The 22,509-nt window shown below is 46.8% G+C and overlaps 2 protein-coding genes across 2 annotated transcripts; one reads left to right on the forward strand and one right to left on the reverse strand.

Moving 5' to 3' along the window:
- Positions 1-2,970: 2,970 nt before the first annotated feature.
- On the forward strand, positions 2,971-9,624 carry LOC123449130 (disease resistance protein RPS2-like). The gene is made up of 2 exons (XM_045126226.1): positions 2,971-4,075; positions 7,649-9,624. The coding sequence occupies exons 1-2, from the start codon at positions 3,056-3,058 to the stop codon at positions 9,377-9,379; spliced, it is 2,751 nt and encodes a 916-aa protein (XP_044982161.1). The 5' UTR covers positions 2,971-3,055; the 3' UTR covers positions 9,380-9,624.
- A 1,255-nt stretch (positions 9,625-10,879) lies between these two features.
- On the reverse strand, positions 10,880-14,858 carry LOC123450658. The gene is made up of 9 exons (XM_045127799.1): positions 14,545-14,858; positions 14,336-14,510; positions 13,959-14,294; positions 12,921-13,015; positions 12,540-12,650; positions 12,349-12,439; positions 12,188-12,263; positions 11,254-11,320; positions 10,880-11,155 (listed from the first exon to the last, which is right to left on the reverse strand). Exons 1-8 carry the CDS (start codon positions 14,772-14,774, stop codon positions 11,304-11,306), a joined length of 1,131 nt encoding a protein of 376 aa, XP_044983734.1. The 5' UTR covers positions 14,775-14,858; the 3' UTR covers positions 10,880-11,155; positions 11,254-11,303.
- Positions 14,859-22,509: the final 7,651 nt, after the last annotated feature.

The raw sequence follows: 22,509 nt of genomic DNA on the forward strand, positions 1-22,509 counted from the left end.
TGACGCGCCTTTGCCTTAGTGGCGGCCACATCACACCTTCACGATAGGTGCCGCAGTGTCGTGCCTCGTGCGCAGGCGCCGCTCCTTCGCACCTTCACTCTAGCCCCATGTCACGCCTTCACACGGGCTACCAAGTCGCTCGGGGATCGTACCTCGTCGTGTTGTCGCTCATCTTTGATGTTAAAATTACTACCATATTTGTTTTCTTGCTTAGATTTGCAATGTATATAAGACTATAAAATTAAAGCTGAAGTGTAATAAAACTCACCAACTTTTAATGAAATCTTTTGATTTTTGAGTAAGAATTGTTTGATTTGCAAAGTATATTAAGACGGTGCACTTAAACCCAGTGTAATAAAACTTAGCACCTCTTATATTACGGAATGTTTAGGGTTATTTATGTGTTGACTTTTAGTCCAATGGCTCACTCTATGATAGTTTGATGTTTTTGGATGAATGGTAACTACGGTTGTCGTAGGTGGTTGTTCTTTTCTTTTTCTTCCTCTACCGACCATGGTAATAAGGAAGGAAAAGAAGGAACAACCATCATCGATTGTCGAAATACTCTATGATGTCGATTGTTGAGAGCTGGTTGAAGTATGCCGACTGTCGTAGTACGGGGTCACTATTGCGCTTCTCCTTCTGAAGTACAATAGTGACAATCATTGGAAGTTGAAATATCCCTCAGGAGAGTCCACAGTATATATACAACACCATGTGAGAGATGAGAGTTACTGAAGTAAGTCTCGATGAACCAAAAGTCAACTCACATGTCTAGTGATTAATGGATTAATTTATGTCAATCCACTCGCAATTTTATCTATCCTCTATTTTACTATTTCTTTTGTACATGTTCGCATAATTTGTTGGCTTCCTGGTCTCATTGTGTGCTCCTTCTTACTCTAATATTGTTTATGTCTATTTAAAATCTAATTAATTTAATTATGTCATGCTAGTACTACAATTAGTGCATTTTTCTGGATTTTTAAAACATCTCGCATTGAACGTGACTGCCGCATCCCGCGCTATAGGGGGCGACGAGGAAGGAAAAGGGCCCCATCACCACCTCCCCTACCGGGCTTTGCCCTGCGGCAACGAAGGGGAGGACAGCGGGGGATGAGCCTCACGCGCAGGCGCCGCTACATCGCACCTTTGCTCCAGCCCCATGTCACGCCTTCACATGGGCTACCAAGTCGCTCGGGGCTTGTTCCTCATCATGTTGTCGCTCGTCTTTTAGGTTAAAATTACTACCATATTTGTTTTCTTGCTTAGATTTGCAATGTATATAAGACTATAAAATTTAAGCTAAAGTGTAATAAAACTTAGCAACTTTAAATTGAATGGTTTGATTTTTGAGTAAGAATTATTTGATTTGCAATGTATATTAAGACCGTGAAATTAAAACCAGTGTAATAAAAGTTAGCACCTCTTATAATATGGAATTTTTAGGGTTTAGGGGCCATGTGTCACCATTGTCCAATTTGTGTGTTGACTTTTAGTCCAATAGGGCTCATTCTACGATAGTTTGATATTTTTAGAGGAATGATATCGTAGGTGGTCGTTCTTTTATTTTTCTTCCTTTACCGACCTTGGTAATAAGGAAGGAAAAGAAGGAACGGCCATCACCGAATGTTGAAATACCCGTGTGGCCGATTGTTGAGAGTTGGTTGAAGTATGCCGACTGTTTGTAGTATGGGGTCATTATTGTACTTCTCCTTCTCTGAGATGATAGTAAAGGAGGGAAAGTACAATAGTGACAATCACCCACGGTCGAAACATCCTGAAAGAGAGTTCATGATATATATACAACACGATGAGCCTCGATGAATGGAAAGTCAACTCACATGCCTAGTGATTAATTGATTAATTTCTATCAATCCGCTCGCAATTTTATGTGTCATCTCTTTTACTATTTCTTTTGTATATGTTCGCATAATTTGTTGGCTCTTGGGTCCCATTGCATGCTCCTTCTTAGCGAGGGAGTATTGTTTATGTTTATCAAAAATATAATTAGTTTAATTATTAAACTGACCCGTCAAACCCAGAAAAGTCATCTCGGATTGCACCGAGTACATGTCCTTCTAGATGAAATCAGGAGTGCTAATTGTCCCACATAAATTTTCATTTCAGTCGGCAGTTGTGGATATGACTGCACTGTGGATGCAGTGAATGCACATTTTGACTCGTCGTTTTCATACACGATCTCTTTTCGTATTTAGATGTGCACGTTGGTCGACACCCCTAATATAATAAGGGTCATATATCAATTTGGAACAAGAGAAAATGGGTTTGGAAAACATGATCGTAGCCTCATCAATTGCTCAATCCTTCAATCAGTACTCCACTATTCTTCTTCTTCTTCCCCCACGGTGGCCCTGTTTTTCATGCCTATTATCGGTGCCCCACTCAGAGTTCATACAGTCGACGACGCATCTCAAACCCCAAGCGATCGAACGAAGAAGAAAAAATGTGTGAAGACGATGAGTGGTTATTGCACGCCATTTGTATGCTTCCTGTCCCTAACCCTAAAACCCCTAGCCAGGCGACCCCTCCCCGCAAGAGACAGCAAAATCAATGGGCGCGTCCCCCCGTTTGTCCTCCCTCACTAAATGAGAGCAGCTGAGCGGGCAGCGGATATGCGGCCATGGCGCCGTGAATGCCATGTGGAATTATGGACGGTGCAACGCGGCTGCATGGCCAGGCCAGCGTGGAGAGCTCCTTTTCCGTGAGTCCCACCGGCGAAGCTGCAGCACAGCCGAGCCGAGCAAGCGCAAGCTCCTCCAACCGATTTCTCTCACGCCTTCATTGCGCCATTAACTCCGCCTCACCACCTCAACTACTCGCTCACTCACTCCCCGCTCCTCCACTTAAACCCCCCCTCCGGCCTGGGCCTCCCCTCATTCCCGTCCCTCCCACTGCGCGCGCACCGATTCCATTGCCAGCCTAGCCAGCAGCCTTCCACGACCTTCTTAGCTAGCTAGATCCGCCGCCGCGTTGCAACCTGCGGGGGAACATTGATCGAACCGTGCTTGCGCTTGACCTTTGCTGACCGGAGATGGAGATGCAGCTCGCGGCCGTGCTCGCCACGCTCGCCCTCGGCGGCGCGCTCGTCGTGCTCTTCTTCGGCAAGTGGTGGCAGCCGCTGGCCGACGGCGACAAGCGCGTCAAGGAGCTCGACGACGCCGTCGAGGCCCTGCTGCAGCTGCGGGCCGACCTGCTCAAGCAGCTGGACGGCGCGCCGGAGCCGGAGCAGCCGCGCGCGTGGCTGCGGCGCGTGCAGGACGCGCAGGACGAGGTCGCGTCCATCAAGGCGCGGCACGACGCGGGGCAGCTCTACGTTGTCCGCCTCCTGCACTACTTCCTCACCACGGGCCCCGTCGCCGGGCTGGCCGAGAAGCAGCTCAAGGTCGTGCGCGCGATCCAGGAGCAGGGCGCGGCTCTGCTGGAGGCCGCGCTGGCCACGCCGCAGGCGCCGCCACCGCTCCTCCTCCAGCCCGAGGAGCTGGAGCTCCCGCCCGAGACAGGTTCCACCAGGGCGTACCTCAACGAGGCGCTCCGTTTCCTCGGCGACTGCGACTCCGCGCTTGGCGTCTGGGGCGCCGGCGGCGTGGGCAAGACGACGGTGCTGAAGCAGGTGCGCGACGTGTGCGGCCGCGTCGCACCCTTCTTCGACCACGTCCTCCTCCTGGCGGCCTCCAGGGACTGCACGGTGGCCAATCTCCAGAAGGAGGTCGTGGCCGTGCTCGGCCTCCGCGACGCGCCGACCGAGCAGGCGCAGGCCGCCGGAATCCTGAGCTTCCTCAGGGACAAGAGCTTCCTGCTCCTGCTGGACAGCGTGTGGGAGCGCCTGGACCTGGAGAGGGTCGGCATCCCGCAACCCTTGGGGGTGGTGGCTGGCCGGGTGAGGAAGGTGGTCGTGGCATCCAGGAGCGAGGCGGTGTGCGAGGACATGGGCTGCCGCAAGAAGATGAAGATGGAGTGCATGAACGAAGACGACGCGTGGAGCCTCTTCGAAGCGAACGCCGGCGAGGAGGCCATTAGCGGCAACGCCCAAATCTCCACACTTGCAAGACAGGTAATCAGTCAATCGATCTATCTTTGCCTACTTTGGGAAAATTCGGATTTCCTCCCCTTTTTTTCTGTCAGTTATCTGCTTTCTCCTGAAACAGGGGTGCAGATTTTGTGCACATGGACGTGGGGCAAGTGTAGTTTTTGTGCACATGGATATGGGGCACGCACACGTTTGATTTGATAAATTCAAAGTCTTAAAATTTCAAACAAGATTTTGATGAAAAATTGTAAGATGAAGCGTCAGTTGTGAATTTTGATGAAAAGATATATCTGTTTTGTGACATGCAAATGACACAAAATTCATACTATCTGTTACAAAGTAGTATGAACAATTCGACATACTTTTGGACCAAAATGTACAGATCCACATTTTATACGCCAAATTAATCAGGCTGGTCATAGCGGTGGTATCTTAGCCGGTATCATGCACTTTAGCCGGTATCATGCACTCGGAAATAGCACCATAATGGTAAACATTGGTATCATATGATACTTCCGACTATGAGTTGCCCCAGTGTACGCCCAAGCTTTCTCCCCACTTTATAAACCAATAGTGACTCTGGTTTAAAAGTTACAAATTCACCCCAAAAGGAATAACATGAACATATCTTATCACATGGGTTTTAGTGTTGTTAGCTAGCTTTATTACTTTGAAATATCTCGTTATATGAATCCATTCTTATCACACCTTGAGAATTACCAGGTTGTGAACGAGCTTATTCCCCCATAGGGTTATGCAAGAATTAGTATACAAACTAGAAGGGTTGGACGTGCTTTGCTGCGTCATCGAATTTGTTGGGATTCACAAATTTCTTTAATCACTCTATTTTAAAATATATGGTGTATTACTTTTTCTTAAAGTCAAACCTCTTTATATCTGATCAAATTTGTAGAGAAATATACTAAAATTCATAATATCAAATTGGTGTTATTAGATTCATCACGAAATGAATTTTCATTTTTTAAGTATTGTGGAAGTCGATATTTTTGGCTCTAAACTTGGTCAAAATTACGAAAAATTGACTTTCCAAAAAAAATCTTTATATTTTGAAATTGATGGAGTATTTATTTTGACCGGTGGGGGAGACGGTGGAGTGTGTTTTATGTTTATTTCTAATGCGGTTATGTGGGGATATTTTTTTCATTGTTGGTTGCGTGTACTTTATTCGGCTATAATATCACATAGTGACACTTTTTTCATGGTGACAGGAGTCTCAGAGGGGTTAATATATTTTATAGACAAGTTGTTGTTGATTGATTTAAAAAAACGTTGGCCCGATCAAAATTATAAACCAAATCCAAAATTGAATACCTCAATCCAATAAAAAAGCTTTAAAATTATGAAAGATAGAGACTTAAAATATATTAAATGGATATCTCCTTGAAAAATTGTTGACCCGGTTAAAATCGGGTGACCTAATTCTAAATTAAAGCCTCAATTAATTATGAAGATTTAAAAATTAGGAAGCATGATGTCAACAAAATAAAGGAGAGAGATTGTTGATCCGGTTAAAATTGGATTATCAAATTTCAATTGAAGGCCTTAGTCGATTATGAGGCCTTCAATCCTAGGTGGTTTGGTGATGTACTATATCTCCCAACAATCAACCTGAAACACATGTAGAAGCTTGAGAAGGGTGTGGCCGTGCACACATCTTATTTTTTGAAAAGATGAAAACGCTCCAAAACACATGCATTGATGCACCCCAACCATCGGGCATTGCTAAGTCTTGGCTTCGAAAGACTCCCCAAAAAAGACCAGACATCCAAAAGGAAAGTCAAGAGATGAACAGAGGAGTTTGGCACCCGAACCTTGGTGTCTTAGGTTGCTTTCGGTTGACATGGATTAGAAGAGGGTTTGACAGGGATTGAAGGGGATTGAATCCCATGCAATTCAAATTCCCCCCAAATCCCCTTAGGACAGGGATTAACCGAACAAAGCCTTAAGAGGTGTTTATTTACAGGGATTTTTTTATGTAGGGACTAAAAAAATTCTTTTTACTCCCATCTAAACCAAACAGAAGGGACTTTTAGGAATTAAAAATGGGTATTTGGGACTAAACAAAGAAGTCCCTAAGGGAGAGTCTCTTTTAGGGCTTTTTTGGACTTTTACCAACAGTGTCCCTGCTTTTAGCATGTCATTTAATAACCTCTAGTTCATTAGTAGGGGTAACATGGTTTTTAACATGTCATTTAATAACCTCTAGTTCATGTTTAGTCCTTGGAACCAAACAGATAGGGACTAGGAACTTTTTAGTTGGGACTAAAAAAAGTCCTAGGACTTTTTAAACAAACAGGATCCTAGTTGTGGAGGAAGGAGAGAGGAACCGTTGGAGTTATGGGGGCTGTTTGGGTTGCGCCCGCACCGGCCCTACCAAACCCCTACCAAACGTGGGCGTGTATTACTGGCAAATGAATTTCCTCCACTACCAACAACTACATCTGGGCATGGGCAGCCCGGCCCGACCTGACCCGGGCCGAAAATCTCGGGCCGGGCCGGGCCTGATCGTGCCATCAGGCTGGGCTCGGGCCTGAAAAGTAAGCCCGAAAAGCAGACCGGGCTGGGCTCGGGCTTGCAAAACGTATTTTTTAAGCCTAGATCGGGCCGGGCCTGTCGAGCTTTACCGGGCTTTGCATGTTCGGACCGGGTTCGGGCCCGATTTGTTAGGCCCGATGGCCGGGCCGGGCTCGGGCCTGAGTTTTCCCGTTCGGGCTTTTTAAAGCCCGACCTGAAACCCGGTCTGGCCTGGACTATGCCCAGGTTTACCAACAACCATCAAAAATTGGTTGTTATCCAAACGAACATCAGTCTATTGGTTAGCAGAAAATCAACTTACAGTTGGATGGTTACGAGGAGGGTGGTACCCCAAGCCCACGAAAGATCATACCCCAGGTCAGCCAATAATTGGGTAGGCCGCCTCCCGAGCTATCATAGAATTAATATCTTGTGATTTTATTACCAAGCACTGGTGTAGGATGAATATAATTACCGGACAATCAGATAGCACGAACAAAAATAAGATTCCATTTCTGAGCTGGGAGGATCGTGTGACTTTGCTCTTATGGGTGTGCTTAGGTCTCGGTCGATTGAGACTTAATCAAGGCTCAGTCAAGTAATGTAGTACATAAAAAAACTGAATTTTTTATGTACGAATATCCATGCAAGATCAAAGGACTATAGCATCGACTGAGACATTGTTAAATCTCAGTCGACTGAGACTTAGCAAAACTGCTTATAATAAGCTCTGAATTTGCATCAGGGTTAGCGATTCCACCCCTAGCTGGAGGTTATGCCAAGGAACCGCCTGGGCCGAGGTTCCGGATTTCCTGAAGTTTTTTCTTAGACAAACATGACAGAAGTTTACATCGGCAGCATATTATGTACACATCTCCTATTGTCTTTGGTGTTTAGAAGTTCTCAAGAATATATGATCCTTGCTATACGTCATGTAATTTCCAATCAGCTGGTGACTTTTATGTGCGACTGAGACGTTCAGATTTGTTCAGATGAGCACTTAATTTTCTTCGAAATCATTTCTTCCTAAATCTCTAATAGTTTTGCTCTACTGCTAAACAGGTGGCTGCAGAATGCAATGGCCTGCCTCTCTTCCTAGCCACCGTCGGCCGTGCCTTGTCCAACAAACGTACAGCAGAGGAGTGGTGCCATGCACTCGACAAGCTCAAGAAGCCGCAGCTCACGAGCACTGCGCCCGGCCAGGACAAGAGCGCGCACGCTCTCGTGAAGTTGTGCTTCGACAATCTCGAGAGTGACACGGTGAGGGAGTGCCTCCTGACCTGCGCCCTCTGGCCGGAGGACTACAACATCTCCAAGGACGAGCTCGTGCAGTGCTGGATCGGCCTGGGCCTCCTCCCCAAGTACGACGACGTCGACGAGTCGCTCCGGTTCGGGCACACGGTGGTCTCCATCCTGGAGTCGGCGCGCCTCCTGGAGCAGGGCGACAACCACCGGTACAACATGTGCCCGTCCGACACGCACGTCCGGCTCCACGACGTGGTCCGCGACGCGGCACTCCAGCTCGCGCCCGGCAAGTGGCTGGTCCGCGCGGGCGTCGGGCTGAGGGAGCCGCCCCGCGAGGAGGCGCTGTGGCGCGACGCAGAGCGCGTCTCGCTGATGCACAACGCCATCGAGGAGGCCCCCGCCAAGGCCGGCAGCGCGCTCTCGGACGCGCGGCCGGTGTCGCTGATGCTGCAGTGCAACCGCGCCCTGCCGCGGAGGATGCTGCAGGCGATCCAGCACTTGACCAGTCTGACGTACCTGGACCTGGAGGACACCGGCATACTGGACGCGTTCCCGATGGAGGTCTGCTGCCTCGTCAACCTGGAGTTCCTCAACCTGTCCAGGAACCGGATCCTGTCGCTGCCCATGGAGCTGAGCAACCTGAGCCAGCTCAAGTACCTCCACCTGCGCGACAACTACTACATCCAGATCACGGTGCCTCCGGGTCTGATCTCGCGGCTCGCGAAGCTGCAGGTGCTGGACCTGTTCACCGCGAGCATCGTCTCCGTGGCGGACGACTACGTGGCGCCGGTCATCGACGACCTGGAGAGCAGCGGCGCGCGCATGCCGTGGCTCGGCATCTGGATGGACAACACCGGCGATGCGCAGAGGCTCGCGCGCCTGGCGCCGGGCGTGTGCGCCCGGTCGATCCACCTGCGCAAGCTGGAGGGGGCACGGACCCTGGAGCTGCTGTCGGCGCAGCACGCGGCAGAGCTCGGGGGCGTGCAGGAGGGCCTGCGGGAGCTGGCGGTGTACTCGTCCGACATCGAGGAGATCGTGGCCGACGCGCACGCGCCGAGGCTGGAGGTGGTCAAGTTCGGGTTCCTGGCGAGGCTCCGCGTCATGGAGTGGTCCCACGGCGCGGCGTCCAGCCTCCGGGAGGTGGCCATCGGCGCGTGCCACGCGCTGACGCACATGACCTGGGTGCAGCACCTCCCGTGCCTCGAGTCGCTCAACCTCAGCGGGTGCAACGGCATGACGAGGCTGGTCGGCGGCGCCGCGGAGGGGGGCAGCGAGGCGGAGGAGGTCGTGACGTTCCCGCGGCTGAGGCTGCTGACGCTGCTGGGGCTGCCGAGGCTGGAGGACATCCGCGGCGGCGGCGGGGAGTGCGCGTTCCCGGAGCTGCGGAGGCTGCAGGTCAGGGGGTGCTCGCGGCTGAGGCGCATACCGATGCGGCCGGTGACCGGCGGGCAGGGCAGGGTGAGGGTGGAGGGAGACAAGCACTGGTGGAACGGGCTGCAGTGGGCGAGCGACGACGTCAAGGCATGCTTCGTTCCGGTGCTGCTCTGAGGCCCTCGCGCACACCGAATTTGGGGTTTTGGCGCGTCCTCTTTGGTCCCTTTGATTGATGATGGTGGTGGTGGGTGATAAATAAGTCGAGTGAGGGAGGATGGCCAGGAACAGCGAACAAAGCATACATGTGATTTTTGGGAGTTTATTTTCAGAAGACAAGGGAATTGGTTTGGGTTTCCTTTTCCAAGTTTTGGATTTCTTGTATTCCGTTGTGAATCTATACTACTCCCTCCGTTTTTAAATATAAGTCTTTTAAAAGATTTCACTAGGTGACTACATACAAAACAAAATGAGTGAATATATATTCTAAAGTACGTCTACATACATCCGTCTTAATCAAAGCAGCCTATGAAATTCATAAGGGTATTGAATTCTGAATTCATATTGAAATTAATTAACTTTCATGTAATGGCAACTCTCTGAGACGAAGCTCAATGTATACTACTCCCTCCATCCACAAAATAAGATGTTTTGAATATTTTAATATAGACTATATACAATCTAAAATGAGTGAACAAACACACTAAAACGTGTGTATATACTATATACATCCAATCCATACAAACGTTAGAACATCTTATATCCGTGAATGGAGCAAGTACTAAGTGTGTACGAGTGTTGTCTAGATCAAGGCAATTCTGAATTCATATTCCAGAAATTTGATGAGCGGTGGCGGTGGGAGTAGAATATATGTAGTGTCTGATGATCCCCGTGTCTCTCATGAAGTTTAATACAAACCCATGACTTATCTTTTGATGATGTCATGTGAAGTTCTAGTAAATAAAGAAATCCCAAAACAAAAAATCAGAGTCATATACTCCCTCCGTCCGAAATTACTTGTCATAAAAATGGATGTATCTAGAACTAAAATACGTATAGATACATCCATTCGTCAAACAAGTATTTCCTGACGGAGGGAGTGGTAAAGAATGCAGGATGCCTAATTTCTTGTGTGAACTTGAAAGGACTTATAATAGGTATAGTCATTGTCCATGTAAATATGAGAGAGATGCAAACTTTGAATAATAAATATACTTAAAAAATAGGTGTAATTTATCTCTCTTGGGGTTCAGTCTACATGTTATCTTTGTAAGTTGAATCGCTGGATTCCAATACAACGCCGCTAGTGGGAGTCGGTAAGATAGAAGAGTCCGCCCGTGGTAAGACCATTTTTTCGCCATTCTGAGTTTCTCTCATCACCTGTATAGTGCGAGATTTGTGAACAAAAACGATGGTAAGTTAACATTTCTATATAACATACATGGTATGCAGAATTAGTTCCGTAAAGATTAAAGAAGAATTAAACTTGTCATATCAACATCCCAACTGTGGAGAACTGATGATGGGTATATCTTTCCCCGATTGACGCGTTCAAATTGTTGTCAGTGCTAGGACCAAATGCGCGGGCAAATTCTCAATAACTGTGAATGAAAAAATATAAAATAGACTCACCTGATTGAGCAACACGTGACCAAGAGTACAAGTGCAAAGGCGGTGTCGTGCGAGACTTGCAAGAGTACATTACCCGCTTCAGCATGAAAATACATTAGATATGCATACAAACAAGGCCCTGTCATTATTCTTCACAACATACTACATACAAAAGTTGAAGTGGTTTCTTTAAGAAAATGGCATGTTGTACTTTGTCACTCTTGAGTGGCAACTGACAAGCACGTTGTTGAAGTAGGATAACCACAATTAGCATCCTTCATGGTTTATCACTGGCTTCAAGTACCACTTGCCCTGAATCATGGGGGCTCCCAATACACGCCCCTGTAAAAAAGTAGAGAGTACCCATATAAGCTTAAATGGCTTGGCCGAGATCAGATATAGAAAACATACATGTTCCTAGTTGTTATAGAATATATGACCTGAAATGAAGTTATTTTATACTTTGTATCTTCTATTTTGGATCCAGAGTTCATGTTTCCCTGCAACCTGCATCAACAAAATATGTAGGCCTCATCAGTATACTGGACAATTCTAGAGCTAATGGAATTGCATGACCTCCATATGTCTGCATCAGGCCTGCCTATCAACTACTCGACAGAAGTTGAAACCGAGTTCAACCATTATGCAACAAAAAAATGAAATACACCGTGCCCTCGTCGACAGTATGTGGGAACACTACATGCAGACATGGTGAGCGATGATGTTATATGTCAGGGCTGTAGACCACAAAACAGCTAGCCATTCCTATTGTATAGATTTGTAAATCTTAGGATGTGGTAAGCATGTTAGCACTGACATACTTTTCATTTGGACAAGGATGGTTGTTATACATTTCTGACCTCCTCCTCAGTCCATCAATTAAAGAGCAAATTATGCAAGGCTTTATCTATAAGTAAGGCACATACCTATTTACCCATAGCTAACAGGATTATCATACCTGCTTCACACCAGCATGTCAACTGCTCCCGTACATGTTAAAAATGAGCTCATAAGCTTTATTGCCATTGCACCTACTAAAGAGGCTAGCTAGACTATAATATCACTGCTCACGTTGTTGTGGGCAAAAGAAAACAGAACAGAACATGCATATAATTAATTTCCCTACATGTACAAAGGAAAATCAGCCCGGCCAGCGTGGTGCTAGTATCGGCAGGGCGTCAAAATAATGCGTGAAGGATAGCCACAGAGTGGAGGACAGAAGCGTCGGCTGTAGGGGTGTGGCGAATGTGTCCGTGGGGCAGCAGCCGAGCGTCGAAGCTGCAATCCACGCTCCGGGAGAGGCCAGCGAGTAGTAGCCCCAAATGCATTGCCTCATTTGTGTACAAAAATAAAATGAAAAACTGCATTCCTCACCATCCCCAGCATTGGATTGCTTCTTGTTTACTGGCTTGAGGGTTACCCGCGCTGCTGGAGGAACAACTACGCTGTTCTGCAAACCACCAGAGCAATTTAGGGTCCATCATCAAGAAATTGCTTTACAACGCATGCAATAAGAATCGGGATGGTATTCGTACCTTGCATGGATTGGCTTGGGCCTTCTTCAAGAGCTGAGCGCCCAACCTCCTGGTGAGTGGTCGATTGGTCCCTGCCGGTAGCTGGATCTTGCTGTTGCAGCGAACAAGACGGGAGTTCAGGACCAAGAATGGACAAAGAACTGAAAAAGAAAAACACGATGGGCCTTAATTCCTTGCGTTTATTTTCTTACCTGTCGTGGACAACGTTGCCAATGTCCCGATCACGTGCATGTTTCCTCCCGCACCAGGGCGGCTGACGCCGGCGAGGGCTGCCTTGAGCTCCCCTGGTGGTACCGCAACACCTGAACATCACCAAAAAGAAACATAAGTAAAGATCAAGGAGTTGTTTGTTTGACGCACCGATCCGGCAAGAAACTCATTCGCATCAGATTGCCCTAGTTGGAAACGTAGATAGAAATTAGATCTTGGCAAATAGAGTTGTATGAACAAGGATTGAGAGAGAAACCCAACGGCGTACAAGGAGGACTAAATCGGGAGCCACTACAGCGGTTGGTCTCCATTTGACACGCAGAGAAAGATAGATTCCACGGCCAGGCGAATGTGTGGCTGACCTCTGTTGGCCCCGGCTACGGAGCGGCCATCGGTGCCTCTTGTTTTGGCTCCGGTCAAAGACCTCGAGAACCGGCGAGGCGCTTCTGGCAAGCTCCTGAACTCAACAGGACAGAGCGGCGACCTCTGATTCCTCTGATCCGGGCGACATCGCGTGATTCCACATCGCGTGGGTGTGGAGAGCGAGAGGAGCGGAGGGATTACCTTTCTTTTTAGGGAGCCAAGGGATTAGCTTGATTGGTAGGATTAGCGGAAGGCAACGCGTAGAATATTCCTCTGTGGTGGATTGCGTTCAGTCGTTCTAAATTGCTAACTACACATTTGACATGGGATTAGATTAATCATAACCATTAGATTTTATTTAATGGATTTAATCTAACGGTGCTAATCAACTTGGGTACAATTGTTGTGTGGTTTTAAGAAAGAAATAGTTTGCTTGTTTAATAGTAGTATAGATGATGATGGTGGTGGGTGATAAATAAGTCGAGTGAGGGAGGATGGCCAGGAACAGCGAACAAAGCATACATGTGATTTTTGGGAGTAATTGGTTTGGGTTTCCTTTCCCAAGTTTTGGATTTCTTGTATTCGGTTGTGAATCTATACTACTCCCTCCGTTTTTAAATATAAGTCTTTTAAGAGATTTCACTAGGTGACTACATACGAAGCAAAATGAATGAATATATAATATAAAGTATGTCTACATGCATCCGTATGTAGTCCTCTAGTAGAATCTCTAGAAAGACTTATATTTAAAAACGGAGGGAGTACTATTAAATAAGCAAACAAGAACTTTCTTAAGTGCACTCAATAAATTGACCCACAACCAACCAGCACCACAGGATTAGTCCGATAAATCAAAATCTAACCGTTATCATTAATCTAATCATAGTCTGGTGTACATTTAGCATTTTATCTTGGCTGACCGTACTCCACCAAGAGGAAAATCACGCATCCGCAGCCCCTCCCATCGCGCGATAGTTGCAGGAAAAAGGCGTCCGCAAAGACCAAAGACGCGTCCGTTTCCACGAAAAAGTAATCACCGTAAAAACGTGCCAAGAGGGGGAGGAGGAGTACCTTGAACGAGGATCTACGCGGCGGACCTCGCCGGCGCCGTCCTTGGGGAGGAGCGCGGAGACGGGCCGGTCGAGCGCGGCGGCGGGGCGCGCAAGCGCGTCGGGGGAGGAGCAGAGGAGGCAGAGGACGTCGGCGAAGCCGGCGCGTCCCATGACGGCGCCGCGTGCCGGGCCAATGGCGATGCAGGCGGTGGCGGCGGCGCGGGGCCCCTTGCGAACCGTGGCGGCGAGGTCGCCGGCGGCCACGAAGAGCGGGAGGGACCTCACGGCCGGCTTGCCGATGCAGAGGTCCGACACGTCATTGGCGCGAGCGCGTCGGGGGAGGAGCAGAGGAGGCAGAGGACGTCGGCGAAGCCGGCGCGTCCCATGACGGCGCCACGCGACGGGCCGACGGCGATGCAGGCGGCAGCGACGGGCCGACGGCGATGCAGGCGGCAGCGACGGAGCGGAGCCCCTTGCGGACCGTGGCGGCGAGGTCGCCGGCGGCCGCGGAGAGCGGGAGGGACCTCACGGCCAGCTTGCCGATGCAGAGGTCTGGCACGTCATTGGCGCGAGCGCGTCGGGGGAGGAGCAGGGGAGGCAGAGGACGTCGGCGAGTCCGGCGCGTCCCGCGACGACGCCGCGCGCCGGGCCGATGGCGATGCAGGAGGCGGCGGCGGCATGGGGCCCCTTGCGGACCGTGGCGGCGAGGTCGCCGGCGGCCGCGGAGAGCGGGAGGGACCTCACGACCGGCTTGCCAATGCAGAGGTCCGACACGTCATTGGCCAGGAGGCTCACTGCCATGCACTCGCGGGCGGGCCCTGTGCTTGTTTCGACGACGAAACCCTCATGCGGCGTGGAAGGGAAATTTTCAGGTTCACAAATGTTTCCTTTCTCTACACAATTATGAATCTTGTGTGTATCATCCTTTGGGTTTGTGTGGCTGCGGATAGGATTCAGAGTTAAATATAAAAGATGGTAGACTCATATCACCCTGTGGGTTTGGGTTTGTGCTGATAGGTACCATCAAAAGGTTGCATTACTGCTGCTACCCTTCGAATTGTGTCATCGTTCCTTCATAATTGTAATTTTTAATCCTTTGGGAATTTAGAATGCACGGGATGGTATTTCATCAAATATGATTTTTGGCTTGAACGCAGAGGTATGATTTGTAGGCTGGAAGAAACTTCATCCATATGTGATGGCCCACGAATAATTTATCGTATTTGTACAATGATTTGGATATACTGCAGATGTTTACTTGAACAAGTATGTTATCTGCCTTTATTATCCACATAGTGGTTCTAACAATACTCATGAGACAAATTTTATGGAACATGTTCTAACAATATCTTCAGGTAGAAACTCTGTTGCAGCGAATGTTATCATTTCCTACAGAAAGACAGATCGTTGGCTGTCATGAACTATTTCGGCTGGATGCGCAGTAGCCAACACACACATGAAACACTTTGAGATACATGCATATCTATAGTGCAACAACTTATGACCTAATGAAAGTGGGATGGACAGGAAAACATGTCTTTTTTAATTCCAACAGGCGATGGTGTGCTAGACGATGGAGATAATTTTTTGTTCACCACTCATCACATCTTTCAGACTTCCAACTGCTTATTCAGGTGAAGCACTCCTTCTACGTTTCTTATCTTTTTAGCTAATCCATCAAGATAGTTTGCAATTCAATGTTGTGATGACATTTTGATACTATTCTTCCCAATATAAAAGTCTGCAATATATACCTTGCCGTTGGTAGGGCTGGCTGGCGAGGGTTGTGATTTTGATGGTTGTTGTCAACGTTGAGCACTATATTATTCATGTGTTCAGTTATGACATACTAGCTTGTGTAATCAATCATTTCTAATCCAATTTTAGTATAAGTTACGACACAAAAATGATGCTTGTAATTATGTTATTTGTTATTTCTCAAATCAGCTGACAAAAATATTTTCATATTCATGAAACTCGATATCTAACAGTCATTTACATTGACCGGTATTTATTTTGCATTGAGATCAATCGGCACATGTTTCAGTCACTCGATGTCACCCGCTTTCTTACAATTTTTGATGTGAATTTGAATTCAATTTGCATCTTATGTTTTTTATGTTCCTCTTTCCTTCATTATGTTTTCATATGTTGTAATAACATGTAATTTTTGGTTTGTGAAGTATCAACGTAGGTATGGCATCAGCACCCCCTCCTACCCACAAACCCTTTGTCGCTAGGATCACATTCCAGCAGCAACAATGTCACATGTGATGGCCTCACGGAGCCACGCCGATGGTGGAGGCCTCTTGTCTCTTCGGACGCCAAAGATGTGCATGAACAATAACCCCACGAGCACTATGTGTGTACGTCATCAAGCTCCTAATTTTCCATGATCCAGGTGTTGTAGTCATCCTTCTGATGAGTTGTGTTAAAGCAGAATAGTAGGTTTTAGTTTATAATCATGAATGTAAATCTCATATCTGGACAAATATACCTTGAACATGCTTAAAGTATATGGTCAAACTTTGTATGAATGTCACACATCATGCGTTTTGTAAAAAATTATACAATTCTTTGTACTGCTTTGAATAATGATTTTCTAAACAATCTCTAGAAAGCTAGCTTGAATGATCATGTGTAATTAAATCCATATATTATTTTGGAGTACCTGAATTCATATATATTATTCATTATTTCTATCCAATGTTTCAGTTCTCAGCTACTTGGAAGTAATTTTACTATTCAATTATCTTGGGTGAGGTTACCAATGGAGCACCAGCGATAGCCATTGTGGAGTTGGAGAAATATTTTGGGTTGGTTTGTAGAGAAGGTAATTTATCATGTTTGTTCATAAGTATCTCTACTGAAATTGCCATCTCAGAGAATACCATATGATGCTCATACCAAGTCATGACTAGATTTAAAATTCTGAAGAATCCCATAGATAATTTTAGAGATGGCATCAACTTGAAGTGAAGATGATATGTTTTGGTCATAACATTGAAACACGACCAGGATACGCACATGAGACCTCACCCAAACTAAAGGTGGTAGCATTGCGCCATAGCTCTTCTGAGCTAAGGAGCACTTTGGTCAGGAGATTTGGGGAAGCGAAATGGGTGAAGCTTGCGGGCAAGCCATGGCGGTGGCCATCTCGGGAATGCTATAGTTTAGTTACCGGAAGTGTTCACTCATCCCCAGTTTTATTATATATAAGTTTTGAGGAAACAAGAGGTAGACCTACTGGTTACAACTAATTTTTGTAGCAACATTTCAATCGATACACAAGTGGGAAAGTTAAATAATTAATTGTGATATCTTTTTCATTACATGATTGATTTCATAATGCGTATTTACTACTGAATATTCAGTGGAGCCACACAACACAACACACACACATATAACAAAAAGACTTCTTGTTTCTAAACTGAACCACCAATCTTTTTTCCTTTAGTAAACAATTTCATAAAAATACTTCCTTTAAGACATAGTACAAAAATACTTGTTTTTGTGATGTTATGTGGATATACTTGATATTTCTGTGTTTGCATACTTAAGGATTTCGTGAATTGAATATTGTATTTTTTTGATAGTTAACGAAACATTGTACTTATGTAATCAACTTGCTTCACATGAAAATACTTTTATATAATGTTTAGATGATTACAACTCATTTTGACTATTTGATTTTTGGATGATCAAGCATCTATTACAATGATCAGATGTTTCTGTCTGCAATTTGCAACCTCATAGGTTCATAAATCTTACTTAAAACAACCATTCGGTTAAATCTTGCATCTGCAAATTTATATATGATGTTTTTTGTTGGTTCATAAGTTTATATAGATGAATGTGATTTTCTTTTTCTATTATCCTATCGTGTGTTGCACATGCAAGCTTACTAGTTAAAGTAAAGAATCAATATTGAATGTAGCCTCCTGGCTGATGTGTATGCCTTTTTTTCCTTCTAAAACCTGTCCTGGCATGTCTTTCTTTTCTTTTCAAAAAGCTAGCACAATGGCCCTCGCAAATGAGAGAAATATTGTCATATCTTCAATAATATTTTTATTTTTTAGAGGTATTAGGGCAACTCCAACGGACCGACCCAAACGGGCAGCGATTTTGTCCGCCTTTTGTCCGTTTGAGTCGGCGAGGCAGACACGAACGTCCGTTTCGACGTTTGGGTCGGCGCATGCGCCCAACGCTGGCTCGACCCATTTTTGCCGGCGTGCACCAAACATGCATAATATTAACAAAAATGTCCGCTTAAATATTAAAAAAGCCGGCCACGAAGGCCGACGAGAGTCCACGCGTTACATTATTAATGAAAAATAATAAGAAGAAAAAACCTAGGCGTCCTCGATAGCGGCGGCGAGGTCGGGTTGTGCTGGAGCAGGGGCGGGCTCTGCCGGCGCGGGGGCGAGGTCGGGATGTGCCGGAGCAGGGGCGGGCTCTGCCGGCGCGGGGGCGAGGTCGGGATGTGCCGGAGCAGGGGCGGGCTCTGCCGGCGCGGGTAGTGCTAGTGTCGGCGGTGGCACAGCAGCACGGGCACGCTCGCGCGCCTGTTGCATCGCCATCTGAGCTTCAAGGTAGGTGGCCTCCTCTGGAAGAAGCGCGATGGCGCGGACGACGAGGGTGTTCGGGAAGAAGTCGGGCGTAGCACGGGCGCGCTGGTGCGCCAGGTGCATCGCCCTCATATCCTGCAGGTAGGCGACCTCCTCTGGCAGTATCGCACTGGAATAGACAACGCGGTTCTCGCCGTTGTCCATGGTTGCTGGGTCGTCGACGAGGAAACAGAGGGGTGGCGAGATATGGACGGGCGGGCTTCTGGAAGCAGATGGCGGAACCCACCGCACGCTCGGATTAAAAAAGGCCGGCCACGGTCGCCGACGCGTGGGCCCGAGGATGGCGGCCGTCATAAATTATATTGACCGCGGTGGTTGGGGACGGACACCGAGGGGGCGCACGCGTTCGTGCCGACGCATTTCAGTCCCAAATTTGGGCCAAAAATGGGTCGGCGCAGACGCGAAGCGGACGCGTTTTGGCAATGGATCGGTGCGTTGGGCCATCATTTTTGTCCGCGTCGACCCAAACGAACGGCGACGAAGGAAATGGGTCGCTCCATTGAAGTTGCTCTTAGGATTGGAATACCATAAAAAAACTAGCGATGGACAGGGATGCGTGAAAGTTTGATGTCCACATGCTAGAACAGTTCTTTTCAAATGTGAAGGATTAATTCATCTCCTACAAAGAAATAGGAGGGGAAAGATTTGCCTCGTTAATCTTTCCCTATTATTAATAATAAAGCACCGTCAGCTTCTGTCGTCCGTCGTCGCATTTTTATAAAAAATCCCCTGGCTTTTATCAAAATTAACCCACAATCCTTCATTTAGTGGGAAAAGAACGTTTCTTTTTCTTGTAAAAAAACTCCTTGGCAGATCGCGTCCGCCCCTCTGCACAGATCCAGCGGCGACGGGGGAGGATGAGAAGGCGGTCGTCGTGCTCGTGCGGGAGGATGGAGGACACCTTGCCGGGGCGCGGCGCGTGCTCGGGTGAGGGGCGCGCGCTTGTCGGCGGCAGAGACGGCTACGGCCGTGCTGGTGGATGAGAAGGCGGCCTGCAGTGACAACGGTGGAGGAGCTCGGTTGCAGCAGCGACGGTCAAGCAGTTCTAGGCAAAGCGAGCTAGCTATCGCGTTCGGTTCCTGGAGATACTAGGACCACGCCTACGTGCTTGAACGGGTTGACAACGTGCTCTGGCTACGGCGCCTATGCAACATGGCGGCGGCGAGCTTCGGCTAAAGTGGGGAGGCTATCTAGAGGGCGGGCGCAAGCCCTAGGGATGAGGTGAGAGGAAGAGCAGCTCATGGGGATGCGGAAGAGCAGGTTAGCAGATTGGAGGTGCTCGGAAGGTGATGAAATCGACCATGGCAGCCGGCGGATCTGAGCTTGAAGACGCAGTCGATTCGGTCGTCCTGCAGCGTCCTGGCTCGTGATATTCCTCGGAGAAGGTGGGCGAGTCGTGGCAGTGCTCGTGGACACATCGGTGCACCGAGACGGTGGCGGTGGCTACGTTAACGTTGTGCGGCGTGCACTGGAGCTCTAGTGGAAGCTCGAGATCGAGCGAGGTACAGCCGTACATGGGAAAACAGAGCCACGAGAGAGGGGAAAGGACCATGGGGTCGTCCTCATCTCCTGGGCGAGGACGTGGACTAGGTTGAGGCTTCGCCAGGCACGAAGGCGACCTCCTCCTATTGTTTCTCAATCTCGCCCCCCCCCCCCCATGCTTCAGGCCTCGTTTGGTTAAGGGGGATTTGGGAGTTTTTGAGAGAGAGGGATTTCAGGGGATTGGGTGAATCCCTTTCTTCCACCCAATCCTCTCAAATTCCCGGGGCTTTGCTTCCACTAGTCCCCCGAGGAGGATTTTGAAACACATGGATAGGAAGGGATTGAAGGGGAACGGAGAGGATTGGGCTAAGCAAACCCCTCCTACCAAATGGGCGCCCGAGGATCTGTGGGGTTTCTGGCCCTCCCGGGGAATTTCCTCTCAAAACATCCCCAATCCCCCTTAACCACATGAGGCCTCAATGACTCAACGACTGCATGCACTCCTAGAGGTAAACCTACTAAAGCACACCATGGTCGGGGTAACAGCGGAATCCTCTATTCCTGATTTTTGTAGTTCTCGTCAGCACATCAGCACCTCACCTTCGTTTGCATTACAGTGTTTCTTGTAATGCTTTTTTAGTACTTTTGTGTTATCTTTTCATTGCAGTGGAGAGAAAATTGATGATCTGACATTCCTTTCATCTCTTTGTGTTGTACATATTTTGTGCTCAGTTGTTTTATAGATTAGTTTGAGATGTGAAATTCATGCTGATTATTTTCATTGTTATGCAAATTCATATGTGGTACTATAATTTCATGACATAGAAAGCCAATATAAAAGTAAACTTTGGAGGAATAGTGCTCCTGAATTTGGGGTTTAGATTTGTGTTGCAGGTTGTATTGAGACTGAACCTCAACTCCCCAAGCGATTTTCTTGTTCTTATAGCTTCAAGTCCAGTTGTTTAAAAGATCCCAAATCCATCATCGAACTGAAGGTTGTCGAGCTTGTCGAAGTATAATTTGACCAATTCCTTCTGTGGAAGAACTACTCCAGCCCTGATCCTAAATCCATCTGGAATGAATCTGGTTTCACACATCACATGACCGTCGAGGTCCGTTAGTCGATTTACTGTTTCATTTCTATATAAGGCTAGAACAACTTTACTTGGAGGGTTTCAGACATAAAGGAAGCTTCAAATCGTGCCTTTTTGTTTTGTGGCAACCTATAGTTAATGAATATATATATAGTTAGGTCATTAGGTAGCCACTGAAATTAGAATAGCTCTGAACACCAAGTGCGTATGTGATTATTATTATAGTGGAGCTACCTTTTTGCTATGTGCAAATTATATATGCATATTTTTCCCTGGGAGATTATAATACTTAACTTCAAGTGATTCACGCCCAGAGCTTGCTGATGGTTTTAGGATGGTAACTTTGTAAATCACAAGATTTAGGATATAATAGGACTTTGCATTACATAACCTAATGAAAAAAAGGTAACAGATGCAACACGTAGTGGTATTTCAGAATCTTTTGTTATACAAGGCCTATAAGAAACTATCCTTACACGGAAATAAAGGTAACACACGCAACTTGCTGTCGTATATCGCAAGCAGATATCGGGTCAATTATGCAAAGGCAATATATTTGCTTAGAAATAGCATGAAATGTGAAAGTCCTCTTCTACACTCGAGTTCAAATGAGTTCGGCATGAACAGTAAATCAAAAAACATTGAAAAGAAGTTCAAAAAATATAACTTCTTTATACGGAAAACTTTGAAAAATGTTCTAAGAGCTTGTGAAATTTCAGCATGAAATCTGATTTGTGGAAGTCGTGGAAAAAAATCATTGCTCCAAAATGCTTTCGAAAGTAAAATTTCAGAAGTATCATTTTTTTTTAATATTTTACCACGCCTTCCACAAATGTGATTCCATGATGAATCTTTGCGAGAACTCGAAACATTTGTCAATCTTTGTCACGGATAAATCTTCAGTTGTTTTGAACTTTCGATTTTATTGTTCACCTGAGCTCATTTGAGTTGGGGTTTACAAACTCTGCTCCCATTAAATGACACATCTCATAGGTGCAACTAATTTAAGAGGAAACATAGTGGGCCACATGGTTGAATTTGTGTTACTTTACTTGAATCTTCTTTCCCTCTATCTCAAAAGGTTTAGACAATTAGCCAATATCTCGTAATATGTTGAAGTAGAGTCCTTGCATCTTTAGTATCATTTGTGACTAAGATTTGTACATTTAAATTCTATTTGACGAATCAATCCCTAATTCAACAAGTAGTTCAACAAAAATCTAATCACCACATACATTTTGTCTATATAGAAGATATTATAGTCAAACTGACTAAAACTTGCTGGGACAAATGCATCACCAGGACGGGGATCAATTTCGGCAACAACTAAGC

This window comes from Hordeum vulgare, chromosome 4H (genome assembly GCF_904849725.1).
Source record: "Hordeum vulgare subsp. vulgare chromosome 4H, MorexV3_pseudomolecules_assembly, whole genome shotgun sequence".
NCBI lineage: Eukaryota > Viridiplantae > Streptophyta > Magnoliopsida > Poales > Poaceae > Hordeum > Hordeum vulgare.

Bases quoted from the DNA above. Each gene is read 5' to 3' on its own strand.
- LOC123449130 (XM_045126226.1), top strand. From the start codon at position 3,056: ATGGAGATGCAGCTCGCGGCCGTGCTCGCCACGCTCGCCCTCGGCGGC. The intron at 4,076-7,648 runs GTAATCAGTCAA...ACTGCTAAACAG, and splicing joins TCTCCACACTTGCAAGACAG to GTGGCTGCAGAATGCAATGG.
- LOC123450658 (XM_045127799.1), bottom strand. From the start codon at position 14,774: ATGGCAGTGAGCCTCCTGGCCAATGACGTGTCGGACCTCTGCATTGGC. The intron at 12,440-12,539 runs GTAAGAAAATAA...TCGCTGCAACAG, and splicing joins GGCAACGTTGTCCACGACAG to CAAGATCCAGCTACCGGCAG. The intron at 12,264-12,348 runs GTACGAATACCA...GGTGGTTTGCAG, and splicing joins CCCAAGCCAATCCATGCAAG to AACAGCGTAGTTGTTCCTCC.